General features: G+C 30.3%; 1 protein-coding gene across 4 annotated transcripts in view; it reads right to left on the bottom strand.

Moving 5' to 3' along the window:
- The window catches only part of LOC143238476 (serine/threonine-protein kinase mig-15-like), a 145969-nt gene that overhangs the window by 11995 nt on the left and 118985 nt on the right, over positions 1-14989 (bottom strand). For 3 of the 4 annotated variants that reach the window (XM_076478744.1, XM_076478745.1, XM_076478747.1), the window contains 5 exons: positions 14847-14915; positions 7603-7853; positions 6480-6558; positions 5257-5337; positions 2284-2423 (listed from right to left, as the gene is read on the bottom strand). In XM_076478744.1, coding sequence (XP_076334859.1) covers positions 2284-2423; positions 5257-5337; positions 6480-6558; positions 7603-7853; positions 14847-14915 — 620 coding nt within the window. The remainder of the gene's footprint in view (positions 1-2283; positions 2424-5256; positions 5338-6479; positions 6559-7602; positions 7854-14846; positions 14916-14989) is intronic. The other variant, XM_076478746.1, reaches the window with a different exon arrangement.

Raw genomic sequence — 14989 nt, 5'->3', positions numbered from 1 at the left:
CTGGGTAGGTTTGATGTTACAATGTTATCTAATTAAAGTAAAGTTTGGTAAGTCTGTAATAAGTCATTATGAAGAGCAGTACAGATTAAGAACAGCTCAGATACAGTGTCCAAAGCAAACACAATTGCTTTTTCTTTGAGTTGAAAGAATAAATATTGTTCATCGTGTTTTACATTGCATCCAGACTATTTCATTTTCACAAACTGTAAGTCAGAGATTTCAGATTTTCTGTGTTATAAATATTTTGGTCAAATCTGTTATTCTTCAGCTCATTTTTATCTACTTTTGCTGAAAAACTATTCTTACCTGAGAATACTAATACACAGCCATCATATCCAACCTAATTATCAGGGATAGGTTCTCTACAAAGGTAGGTATGCTATTGTCTAATGGTTAGGCTTAACTGAACTTATACAGTGATTACTTCAGATAACTGCTTAAAAGTGAATTTTCAACAAATTTAATAATTGCCTTAGAAACTGTACTTTGGTTAGGTATAATTCCTGTGTGGTTGCCATATTTTTAAACACTTTAGTTTTTGAATAAAAAATAAAATAAAATATGCAGGTCCTCAAACTGAAGTTCCTCTCGGTCGTTTGGCTGTTTCCGTGACGTTTTACAACTATGACGTAATAGTTGCCAAACACGCTTCGTTGTACACAAACCATTATGTTCCTTTCAGTGCTGGTGTTTTATGTAAATCTATCGGTGCTTTTTTTGGATTACATACTTTGTGAGACTATTTTTGTCTTGATATTGCTACTTTATGTTTGTTTTATGATAACATGGTTTACTGCGTTGCTTATGGTTGTAAAAACAGTTCAGCATCGGGTAAAAGCTTCTTTTCTTTTCCGTGCAAGGAGAAGGAACCGGCAAGGTGGCGACAGTGGGTGCAGATGGTCAATATGAAGAACTGGACTCCTTCACACAATGCAAAGCTTTGTCAAGATCACTTTGAATGTTCATGTTTTGTGTCAGATCCCACTGTTTTGGATTCTGTGGGTTTCAAGCCCAGCAGGATGAGAGTGAAAAAATCATCGGCAGTAGACAGGATCGTCCCCACCATCTTTCCTCGTGTAGAGCTGAGGACTGATCTCAGCCTGCAGCGTACAGGCCCGAGTATTAGTTACCATAGTTGGCAAAGTACAAATAAATAAAACCCAGTCTGTGATACCAATAATTTATAAACACCAGACAGGTTTCGAGATGCTTAAAGTTGCACGTGAAATAATACAGATCATATTTGTTGTCATGACTTAGGCTTACCATTCTTCCACTGGAGGTATGACCGACTAGCAACCGGCCTGGGAGCTATCAGTATCACTCACAGTTCTGCTACTCTCACTTGTAGAACTGTCCTCATCACTAGAACTTGTCAGATCTGTGTCAAAAGTAACTGTTCTAGGTTCGTTCAGAGTAGGTTCGAATTGATATGGTGCTACTCGACACTGTTCAGAACACAAAGTCAAAACAGACTCCGCCTCTGTTTCTCCGTATGCACTGGTCATGTTTATTTACATTCAACACACTGGTGTTGGCAATTTGTCTGGCAACTATTATGTCACAGTACATCATGTAAAAACTAAAATGTTTGGATTGCTGCTTGGAAAGGGCTCTTTCTGCACCAAGTTATAGATTTCATTTATTAGCACATATTTTTTATAAAAAATGTGAACCTGCAAAATTAATCAGTATGAGTAGTTCTTTTGACTGCAAAGTTCTCTTTTTTTCTGTAAAATGTACCTTTAATATTTCTTATCGATTAAATTCAATATCTATCAAAAGAAATAGATGACAAAATATGAAAGAGATTAAATAACAATGTGCCACTTAACTGGCTGCCAACTATAGTTATATGCATTTGAAAATTTGTGAAGAATACTATATGAAATAATTTTAACAAATATTTATATTAGTTTCAAATTTTAAGAGCTGTCAAAATACATTTGTAAAACATGTAATATTAAAAAAACAAAATAAAATGTACAATGACAAGGAATAAATTACTAGAATAATTAAAATTGCCTTTTTCTCCTGAATATTATAAATATTAATTTGCAGGCATCTAGTACTTTGAACTATACTTTTACTATGTTTATCTTCCAATAAGATAAGATACTAGTTCAAAGTGCAAAATGTTCTACTCTTACAACAGACATTAGATGATTTCTGGACTTTTTTTATGCATTAAATCAATATGTTACATGAAAGTAATACTTCAGTTAATGCATGCAAAGTATTATCCACCATGTTTACAAAAATTAAAAACATTTGTTGCATTACCTTTTCATTCCTTTCACATAGAAATTTAAGTTGCTGAGACTTCTTGTGCATGAAAACTCCATCCAAGTGGCCAGTTTCTACATTTCGAATCTCGATTGCTTTATTACCCCATCCCATTATTTGTCCAGTACCAATATAGGCTGAAAGACAACAAACAATGTTCTGAACAAGATTCTTTCATTACTATTTTAACCCTTAAACAGTGGAAATGTATGTAGCAGCATCAGTTGATGATGGCTGCTGTTTAAACTGTGGAAGTTAAAACAAACTATAATAATAGCATCAAGTACAATACACTGGGTAAAATTTGATATTCTAAACACTTTGCATGCAGAAAATACATTAAATTAAGATAAAAGATACAATATAAAAGTTAAAAAAATAATCCAAATTCCTATTATTACCTGTATTTCACAGGATATTCTAAAAATAATTATTTTAAGGCAATGATTTTATTTTAAACTGAACAAAAAGTGGGTTAATGTTTTTTATTATTATTTCTACAACTAACTTTACATAACTACCAATTATTACCATAATTTCAATACATAAATGAGATACTTTTCTGTTTATATGATGCAATATTTTTGTTTATGCTAAAGAAGGGTAGTATAGTTCTTTGTTTTGTGGAATAACAATGAATTAAAAGTGGAAAGTGTAAAAAATAAAAACAGTTTTTTGGAGTAGTAGTATAGCCAAAGATATAACAAATTAAAATAGGCCCAAAAGACCTATCATAGCCATAAAAAGTAAAAATGTATAATCAATATGAGAAGAGTTATTGTTTCCAATGATTTAAAGCCAACTGGGCACCACAAACAAATGTTCAAATTCATACCATTACTCAGAACTGTAACAATGGCATAAAGTGAAACATAACCAACTGTAACTTGACTGTCACAACACTCACCCATTAGCAAATCATTTCCTTGTAAGAGAAAACTGTGGCCAATGTTCACATAACCTAAATCTCTAAACTACTTTTTATAATTGCAGGTGCTATTATTAAAAAATTTGTTGATAACAAGAAATACAATGTTGTTGTGTTGTTGCGATAGTGTGGATACAACTCCATACATTATTATTTGATATCATTTTTAGTTCTATTTCGTTGCTTCTTTATAGTTTTATAGATTTATTTAATAATTTAACTGCAAGAGATGTTGCCTGTATGAGTTGTTAAATTTGAATGAAATGTTATCATGACTGTAGCCTCAGGGATGTTAAATTTGTTTATTTTTTAAGTATCATGCAAAGCAACTCAAGGGCTATTTGTGCTAGCCATCCTTAATTTAGCAGTGATAGACTTGAGGGAAGGTAGCTAGTCAACACCATCCACCATCACCTCTTGGAATACTCTTTATCAATGAATAGTTGAATTAGCTCTTACATTATAATTCTCCCATGGCTGAAAGGACAAGCATGTTTGGGGATGGAATTTGAACCAGTCACTCAGATTGCAAACCAAGTTTCCTAACCATCAGGCCACACCAGACCAATATGTGCATAGCAAGCCAGATAAAGTGGCCTGTGTTTATATTGTATAGTGTATACAATCATGATGAAAATCTCACTAACAGCTCTCTACACATGTAATTTTGTATGATTATTTCTCAAAGTACTGTTGTTAAGTGAGAGAATATAAGGATACAAAAGTGATATTTTAGACATTTTTCTAACTTAAGAATTTGCCCAACATCAGACTAGACTCCAGTATATTCTATTTTACACATGTGGTAATATATATATTTCATATTCTAAACTACATATCTGAATTTAAAAAAAAAAAAAAACTTCCAAGACCACACAATCATTAAGTAGGCCTAGTGTTTGCTGTGGATGTGTATTGCATTAGAACACAAACTTCAAAAAGACAAGATTTCAAATGTAATTAATAATTTTTTTTACCATGTTCATTTTTGATTTATTAATTTTAAGTCAAATAAAAAAATATGAAGTTATTGAATAAGAAAATTTCAATGAAATCAGATAAATAAAATGGTAGCATGTACACACTGCAAGCATGGTTGTGTTATTCAATGAGTGTGCTGGTAATTGGATTCTTTGTTTGTACCAAGCTGTCCTGTATAATAAATACCTATTGCCATAATCTGAATGTGTATAAGTGCTGATGTTAAGAATTAAAACTAAATGAAAAATTTATTAGCTTTGACCTTAAATATAAATATTATGCTATTGTCTTACAATATACAATCACTCTAAAAGGAAAAATGGTATCTTCCTATTTTATTTAGTATATTTTTATTCTGTAGTGGTAGCAAGGCCAGTCAACTGGACAGGGCATGTATACCTTGTCAAGATTGGAGGAAATAACAGATAAAATATAAAGTTTACCAATAAATCTTTGGAGATTCATTTAGGATGTTTTAAAGGTTATGCAAATTATAAATGAAAACTAAGATCACAAAGTATTTGTTATTCTTGACATGAAAGTCATAATGCCTCTGATTGATTCAGTAAAGGCAATGTAAATTCACAAACTAATCTTTTGTGAAAATACTGAACTCAAAAAATTTGATTTTTTTTAGTGTAAAACAAACTGGTAACACTTGCTTATTAAATTTTGTAAGGATGCAATTAGTAAATTCACAGTTATAGTATGTATATTTCATGGTCACTTGGTGGTTATACAAGGCAGATCAAAATGACCAAGCCTACATACATAGGATTAAAAAGAAACAGGATGAATAGAAGGTGAACAATCCTGTTACAAAAAATTATGATATAAAAATATCTAATAATGTAATAATAGTTCAGAATGCAAAGTCAATATGAAACTTCTTTTTTTTTTTTAGGCTGTGTTTATGTCTTAAATTTCATCAAGATTATTTTCATTCACTAATGTCATTTTTTTTTGCTTCTTTTATGGTATCAGTGAAAAGTATATCAATATGACTTATTTGCCTTAACTAAACATACATACTTTAGTAAATAACTGTACATTTCACTTACCAACTGAGGTAGGCATCTCACCCCACTGGAGAACAATATTTTTACTAACTCTTCCATATGTGTTTACATAAACACCTTCATCTAAAAATGTATATACATAGTCTCATGTAGTTCACTGTTATGTAAAGCATGTTAAAGAATATTTTCTTTTAGTAATATGTATTACCACTCTTGAATAGCAGAATAAATGCACTTGTCCACAAAAATGTAACGATCAAGAAATATCTACAAAAAACAAACAAACTAACATGCAGTTTATCTACGACCACCTGCATAGTTTATCTATGAGCCATTCTCTAATTGTGTTAGCTGCAAAAAGGGAAATACCAAGTTGTTTTTAAGCTTGTGGAATTTCTAGGGGAATGCCTTTAAGTTATGGTAAAAGAAAAGATTAAAATGCTCACATTCAACAAACGGAAACATTTTAGTGTCAGTAGTAGTAAATTCTACTGGTTCAATTCCATCTTCAGATTACCAATCAGACTTTCACAATAAAAGACATTAAGACTTAAGATGCCATGTTGAGCTGATGAATCAAATCTCAGTCAACAACAAGGGACAAGTTAGGTGTATTTTTTTGTAATTTTAAAAATAGAAGTTCAACTGATTACCAAAATAAAATGTACACTAAAAACAATTTCTTAAATATAATAAAATCTAATAGCATATGCAGAATATTAAGTACAGCCATGCAATGCTCAGAGACCCAATAATGGGTTAAACATAAAAAAAAAAACAATTTTGTTGCTTATGACAGAATTAACGTGTTTAGCAATATAGATAATCATATTTGCAAATGAAAGTTAAAATCAAGTCTAACATAATTCATTAATTTTACAGCAATAATTAAAATGCCCACACAACCATTGTTTTACTTGGACAAAACCATGAGATAAGAAAGTTGAGATGGCTGCTAAATAATGTCTCATTATCTTCATTACACCCCTAAAGGTGACTATAATTACAACACAGAAGAAAAATATTAAGATTGTCTCTAACTAGTTTCATGTGTCTTATCATTCATTACTTCATATAAATAATAGCTGATTATGTTTTAAAATGAAACAATGTCTTGCTATGAGATGGCACTCCATAATTATTAAACTTAAGATTCTACAGTTAATATCACTTTTTTTTTTCTATTAACAATAAAAATAGCATGGGTATAAAAAAGATTTATAAGTTTTATGAAAAATTGTATCAAGTACAATATTAAAACTCACTATCATAGCAGAGCAGCAGCTGCATTCCTTTAGAGTTTGGCAATGTCACAATAATCTGGGGTGTGATGGGACCTTGGCTCTGAAATAAAAACCTTCAATCAACAATCTTAAAACTTAAAAAAAAAAAAGAATTTCATGAACTAATAATGCAGCTACAGATATTTGTGGTTTATATTCATTTTTTAACTTTATTTTGCAAGCAGAGATCTTAAAAGACTGAAATAATTCCTAACAATTTTTTTAAAAATGCCACATAATAGCTAGTTATAGTATTTTGTTTTCAAGTATTCTTGTTTTGCAGAGTTAAATGCCAAATATGAGAGTCAGTATCAAAAGTTAACTTATTAAACAATATAAAGGAAAGTTACATGGTGAAAAAAAGAATGTTTTAGATGCCTTAAAATCTGCATTAATTAGTCTCACAAAAGGGCTTACTCAAGAAAGATAAACTGTATATTAAAAACAAACTCAATTACAACAATTTTTCATAAGTCACTTTAATATACTAAATAATCTAGAATAATTAAAAGTAAAGCAATAATGCAATGGTAGATCCAGGACTAACCATTACAGTTTTAATATTTATGGGCTATTTAAACAATACATGATAATATTAAATACATAAAAATAAAGTAATAAACCAGTGCTGGATCCAGAATTTTATGAATGTGTGTGTGTGTATTCAACTGAATAGGTTTTTAAATATCTGAGGAAGCAACAGTAATGAAGACATGAGAAAAGGGTGAATACAGGAGAAAAATCAACACCCTCTCTCATTATAGGTAGTGTCACCTGTGGTAAAGCACCAATCATCAACATTTTATTCAGAAGCAACAATTTCGATTGATTTACATTTTTAAAACATTATCTATAATTACAAAAAATCATCTTAATCATGTAGAATACAATGCACAATACCTTTTTATCCTCTAGGAGCACAAGTCAAAATCTACTTGTCTTTCTCGAATCAGGTAAAAAATGCTGCTAAATAAATTGAACTTATATTATCGAAGAAAATGTAATGTATATAACAGACTAGTATTAGACTTTGCAGTTCTGAAATAGCAGCATTAAATTTTACACAGCTTATTAGAATGAGAAAATACAACCAACTCTAACTTACATGAGTTGGAATGTAAACATCATACACCCCACATGAATCCACATCCACTGCATGGAAACCTTCTCCTGATCCATAAATGACCTTCAATCGCACACCTTCCTCAATAGTCATGTCTACCAGTAAAGGATGGTGAATCAGATCAGAAAAGGATTTGAAGGCCATAAACTTGTGATAAGGTTTAGGAGCCCATGCATAGATCTCAATGCTTTCCCGCAGTGCAATAACAAGAAACTTGATTCGTTCATATTTCACTGAAAATAAAAAAATAGTTTAGCTCAGATATTATTTTAATAAAATAATCACCTACAATATCAAAAGTAAGAAAATTATCTTAATTATTCTTGCAAATACAACAGTTTTAACAACAGTGTAATACATGTACTGTATGCTTTGGTTATCCATACTGAACATTTATAAAGTTAAGAGCAAACTGTTTTGTATATAAGCTATTAAATCATTAAAAAAATTAAATTCTATTTCTTGTTCACAGAATTTACCAGCCAATGATGACGAACTATAAACTTACAATAACTGTCAGTCATAAAAGCACATCTATCACTATCCAGATCTGGCTAATGCAAAAGTTTAACACTTATTGTTATATTTAAAGCAGAAATAACATAAAGAAACTATAACATTTCATTTTCTTTTTACTATATCAGTAATGGATTTTTCTTAATATTTTCTGATTACTATAGCTAATGTAAAGTGTGAATTTTTATTTCCCAAGAAAATCAATATAGATCAATAAATATTTTAGAAAAGTTTGCATTAAATGTAACAAGAGTTATGGCAGAGGTAAGAGTTTTTTTTTTGTTTCAGATATTTGTGTAAAGCTAAGAAAGGGTCATCTGCAGAAGCCATTTCAAATATTGAACTGATAAACTGGAAGACAGCCAATCAACAGCAGCCACCACAAACTCTTCAGCTACTCTAATAGGATAGCAGAATCACAAACACAAAAAAAACAATGTAGAAGAAAATGAGCATATAAAAGTGGTTCTAAGAGTAGGCTTAATTGTTACTATCGTAATACTAGAAGACACAAGTTAGATGACTTTATAACAGATAGAAATGGAGGAATTTGATTTAATCAGGATAACTGAAACATGGTTAAATGTAAACGATTTTGATGACAAATGTTTGAAACACAGGGTTATAGGCTATTTAATAGGGATAGAGTACTAAAAAGAGGGGGAGGAATGGCTTTATATGTAAAATTGGGGATACCACAGATAACTGCAAAAACATTGAATGCATTTGAGTCTCTATTAGCAGGAATAAAGAGAAAATGCTTTTAGTGAAAATTTGTTACAGACCATGAGATGATACTGATGAAATTCATGAGGAACTTTACAAGAGATTTTATCTGTTAATGAGATCATGATTATGGGTGATTTTAATTTTAGGCATAAAGTTCAGGAAACATTAAGAATCAAACCTTGAGGAAGAAAAGTTTATGGAAACCAATAAAAATATTTTTCCTCATCAACTGGTCAAGGAACCTACTAGAAGCAATGATATTTTTGATATATTGTTAACTCCTAATACAGAAATGGTTGAGAGGGTGGAAACTGGGGAACATCTGGGTGCAAGTGACAACTGCTCCATCAGGTTTGATGTTTTGCTGTATATAGAAATCTGGCTCCTTGGTCAAATAACGTTTCCTCAAGGAGAGGGTTAAAGATTAGATATGTGAGCTGCTTCCTACTATTTAAGTCCCTGAATAGTAGGCAGGTCAGAGGATTTGGAAGTTGGTTAATGTTAATTCTCTTCTCAAGGGAATTGATAGATATTGTCATCATAATTATAGACTGATTAGTTTTAACATCAGTTGTAGGAAAATATTTGAAAGTCTGGTACAAGATGTCTTGTAAAATCATTTAAGAAACTAAAATTTTGTTGAACTATCAACACAATTTCACTAAGGGAATATCTTGCCTAACAAATATCCTGACATTCTTTAAAAAAGTTTACTGCTTATGTTGATGAGGTAAGGGTATAGATTTGATGCCTTTGGATTTTCAAAGAGCATTTGACAAGGTGTCACATAAAAGGTTTGTAAAAAATTATCTTTAGGTGGGGGGGATAAGTTAGCTAACTTGATAAAAGAGGAACTGGCTAGAAGAAAGTAGAGGGTTGTTATAAATAGAGTTGAGTCAAAATGGATTACTGTTGCATGTAGGGTACCTCAGGGCTCAATCTTAGAACTTTTACTTTTCTTAATTTACACCAATAGCACAAATAAAGGAATGATCAATAAATTATTTAAATTAGCTGATGATATTAGGGTCTTACTACCTTGTGAGGAGAATGTTGCTGCTTTACAAAAGGATTTAGATCATTTAGTGAGTTGGACAAATACATTTAATAATGGGTTTTAATTATAATAAATGCAAGATAATGCAAATGGGTTATAATTTGAATTATATGTATACTTTGGATGGTAATAACCTTAACAGTGTCATGAAAGAAAGAGATCTTGGTTTAGTGGTTGATCAGTCTCCTGAGCCATCCAAACAGTGTGCTGTTGTTAGTGGTAGAACAAACAGGATTTTAAGTCATAGCTACAGAAATACTGAACACAAGTCTAAACAACTTATGATTTCACTGGCTAAGCCACATTTAGAGTATTGTGTTCAGTCTTGGGTCCTTTACCTTAGGAAAGACATTCAATTGTTGGAAAAGGTTTAGAGGAGGGCTACTAAAATAGTACCTGGGATGGAAGAGTTGTCATATGGAAGGAAGTTAAGATCTCTGAAATTGCTTACTTTTGAAAAAAACAAAACTAAAACAACAGAAGAGTTAGAGGAGATTTGATTGAGGTGTTTAAGACTGTTAAAGTGCTGATGTATCATTTTTTCCCATACGTAATTATAAGAATGATAAGACTAGAAAAACAAATATAAATTTTGGCAGAGTTGAAGTCATCTTCACATAAGAGTTTTATTTTTCAACACAGTAGCTGGCTTTTGGAATGTGTTGCCTTCAGATTGTGGAGGCAGTAAATTTAAGTTAGTTTAAGAGAAAGTTTGATAACCATATGATTGATAAGGGATGGCTTTGAGGATTTTTTAAAAACTAATTACAGTTTTAGTTTAAAGAATAGAAGAGCACAGACAGACCAATAAATCCATTGTTTACCCTAAACATTAGTTATGTTATAATGCACACATGGCCTCAAAGTGCAATTCAAGAAATTTTACAAAATGATATTTGAAGAACACATAAAAGGTATATCTGAAAAACAAATCTTTAACCAGGCATGTGAAAGATTAAAACAAAACTACAAATGTAGACAACCCAAAATTACTGGCCTATTTCTTCTAAGGTACAGACACAACTTGAAACCAGTTTTGAAATAATTAAAGTTATTGAACTTTTAATACATTTTGAAAGTGTAGATACAATGTTAATAAGACTCATAGAAAATAGTTTCAGAAGAAATTACTGGGTTAAAACCATGATGTTTACAAACAGAAAAAAACAAAACATTTTGATAGTATTTAATTTTCTCTAAAGACTAAAAATGTTTTACAAGCACCAATCTTCAGTTTCTACTTGATTAGATTTTACCATGAATTCTAATTTTGAGAAATAATGCTTTACAAAATAGCATTTTCTCAGTGTAGTTCTAATATTAAAATAATTATGTGGCATTCTCAGGTTAAAGATAGATCCAACATATATTTTTAATAACTTTTAAAAAATGAGTTAGATCTACAAATGCTTTAATTGGTTACAAACAATTATATTAATCATTCAAAAATTAAAAAGATCTGGCACTAAAATCCCTTGCAGGAAATTATACCAAATTATGGAATAGTAAACTGGAGAACAATCAAGAGTGAAGTTCTAAGAGAAATAGCTTTGCTTAGAACTATATTGTAATTCTGAGCTCCACTAGTACTTTCCAAAATACTATATTATCAGGCAAAAACTATTAACAGAAAAAGGAAAACAGTTTCAGACTTTTTCTTCTACACAAACATGAAGAACAAACTTGTTAAATACTTTGCTTAGTACAACTCAATAAATTATCCAGAAGGTATGTCAAGTGTGAAGACAGACAAGTTTTGGTTTTTTCATTACAAATGCAGAAGGCAGCTACTTAAGGCAAAATTATCAAGTTCAAAAATAGTACATTTTGAATACTTTGAACTAAGTACAGATAGCTGTACTAAAACTTTGAAATCTTTTATGAATAAAGACATGTCCATATTCAATTAATGTTATAGAGGGGAATGGGTTGTTTTCTGATACCTAATTTTACTCATCTGATTTCAAGACTCAGTAAAGTCCATGTTTGCATAACTCATAAGCAAAAATGTCCATTTGTTAACAAAAGGCTAGAAAAATAGTAGGATTACAGATAAATATACAAATACTATCAACTAGCCAACTCAAACTACAGTGTTTTAAATAAGTAAGGAAACACATTATGATAATACAGTAATATGTAGGCAAACAACCATTTGTTGGTATAAAGAAGAGTTTTATTGATGGTATACAACATACATGTTTTGACAGAACATTGATCCGGTATCTCTTTGGTTACTTATTATTACAGTATGTACTTACATATGCAGAGGTAATGCTACATTAAAATAAGAATGACAATTATACAAACCACGTTGATATTTTTCTCTAGTAATGGTTTCCAGCAAGAAGTAAATAGAATGTTTCCATCTACACCTTAGCCTTTAAACAGCAGCCATCATCAACTGATGTTGTAAGCAACAACATTCCTGCAGTTTAAGGGTCAATCATTATAGCACACAACCAATGAAGATTTTAGTTCAATGACAGAAATTATTCGACCAGTTGGATTACAACATACAGTCATAGTTGAACTGTCATTAACTCTTTATTCATAGAAAGCTTTTATTCCCATTACAAGAGCAATGAGTTGACAACAACAAACCAGGTGCAAGGCACTTAAATGACATGTGAAACATGGCATATATATACACACACACAGATGAAGATGATGTCCAGCATGTATAAATACATGGGTGGATATGATAAAGGGTTAATATAAGTGATTTGCAAACAACTGGTGTGAACTGAATTGCAACTGCACTCTATATAATCCAGCCAGTCTAACAACTTTAGTGTTAAGCAAAAGACTCTATTGGCAGTGGATAAAACACACAAGTAACAGAAATGTTATTATAGTTATCTTTTTGAAACTTTTACCATCACATCACTTCACATAAATTAACATATTGTGTTTCGTTAATTTAGGAACAAAAATTTTTTGTTATTAACATCAAATACAACAATTTACAAATTATAATTTTACAAAATTTTGTTGTAAGAATGTTTTGAAAAAAACACTAAAAATACTTAGCACTTAAATTTTTATTCTTGACCAAAAAATTCAATTCCATTTATATTCAATTTATTTCAACTTGATTGACAATCATATTTCTCTTGACATTTTATTTTGCTTCAACTGATAAAATATGGAAAAAACTGAATGATTTATCAGTGACCTAAGGTCTTAATTTTCAAAATGGCATCACATTTACTACCTTTGTGATTTTGTTAGCAATATTTTTAGTCAAAAACAGTCTAATAAATATAGTTTGGTTAAAGTAGATAATTTGCTTTAATTTATGTGAATTGTTTAAAAACAATAAACTTAGCAATGATATTCCATAATTAAGGATTTGAGTAACTGAAATATTTTTCCTTTGCATACTGTATTCTGCAAACACAACCGAGCATTTATAATGTTCTGTTATAGAATAAATTTCTGTAGCTTTCATGCACACATATTTTAACATAAAATTTTTTTCAATAACAAAAATAAAATATAAAAATAATTATACAAAAAGTCACAAGTCTTATTTATCACTAAGTATTGTAAAATTCTAGTATCCTTCGATTAGCGCTAAAAGAGCAACAGATGGTGAAACACATTTTTGGAATTACTTGTTTGTGTGTCTTAGAACAAAGCCACATTATACACTGTGGGAAATCAAACCATAATTTTTCGCATTGTAAGTCCATAAACTTACTGCTATCCAACAAGGAAACATCTTTAAAAACCAAAAATTACTGCTTAAACCTTTTGTTTATCCTGTTGTTGGCTCCACCCATCTTTTAAAGCTGAGATTCATTAGTAATTGTTAAAAGCTATGTGACATAACACAAGTGTGAGAAGAAATAACTGTAGTAACAAAACCAGCAAATACAGAAAAATCATGTGAAAAATAAGGCATACATAATTATGTTAAATAAAGATACAAGTAACAGAAATTTGTACTCTGAGATGAGTAGAACACTTTCATATGTAATCAATAAATGTCTTGACTGAAGTGTGTAGAAATTGATTATTTTTCATTTTTCTTTGTGAATAAAATTAAATGTACAGAAACATGATGAAAATATTAATTATAAAATATTTTGAGTAAAAATTACATGTATTTACAATCTGAAAGTTGATTATGCATATGGGTGCCTGACACCTGAAAAGTGCACACCAGTTTGGAAAGTGTTAAACCTTAGCAAATGTAAATGTTACTTTTCTTTAGGCTTGGAACAGTTTACACACATGAACATCCCTACTGTCAAAATAGAGAGACAAACACATATAACTACTGTAATTGGAGTCAAAAAGTACTGATTTGATGGAAAGCTATGTTCCATGCAGTACTATACTTAACTTGGTTTGATAAAACAATTTACAATACAAGCTAAAATGCAAACAAGTGTATTTTTATTCCTGTAAAAATTAATTAATAAAAATTAAAAAGCTGATTTAAACAACTCTTACAAATAGGCTAAAGTATGATATTACTAATTCTCATTTAAAAATTATTGATTAATTAAACGTAAGTTGTAAGTTATAAAAATATTATAAATACATTTTTTGTTATGAACTTATCATATTTCAGCTTAATGTACACACAAAAAGCAAACTGTCATGCTGTATATTTATATCACACAATTTACAACTTGGTATTAATAAACCTCAGGTGGCTCTTCTACCAACATAAAATTTACAGTTACTAGACATTAAGACACAAACTGTCATAAAAAAAATTACCAAAAATACAAATCAGTTTATTCACAGTGTGATGCAATATAATTCATGCAAAATATATTAAGACAATACAACGAATATCATGCACTATTTTCAGCCAAATAAGTACCATAACAGACCAAAAAAGGTAAAAAAACATATCCATGCACACAAAGATACCATTTTTCTTAAGAAAATGATGAATGTTTACCATTGTTACTCCAAATACGAAATGTATTTTCCCAGTCCTTAAAGCTGTGATGAGGGATAGACCACACCACTTGAGCAGCAGAAAAAAATGAGAAACAAATGTAAAGTTAACACATTAAAGGAGGGTAAAATATTTTAGTACTT

This window comes from Tachypleus tridentatus, chromosome 13 (genome assembly GCF_004210375.1).
Source record: "Tachypleus tridentatus isolate NWPU-2018 chromosome 13, ASM421037v1, whole genome shotgun sequence".
In the NCBI taxonomy this organism is placed as follows: domain Eukaryota; kingdom Metazoa; phylum Arthropoda; class Merostomata; order Xiphosura; family Limulidae; genus Tachypleus; species Tachypleus tridentatus.
Note: the sequence above shows the minus strand (reverse complement) of the source record. Positions and strands in the feature narration are given on the sequence as shown.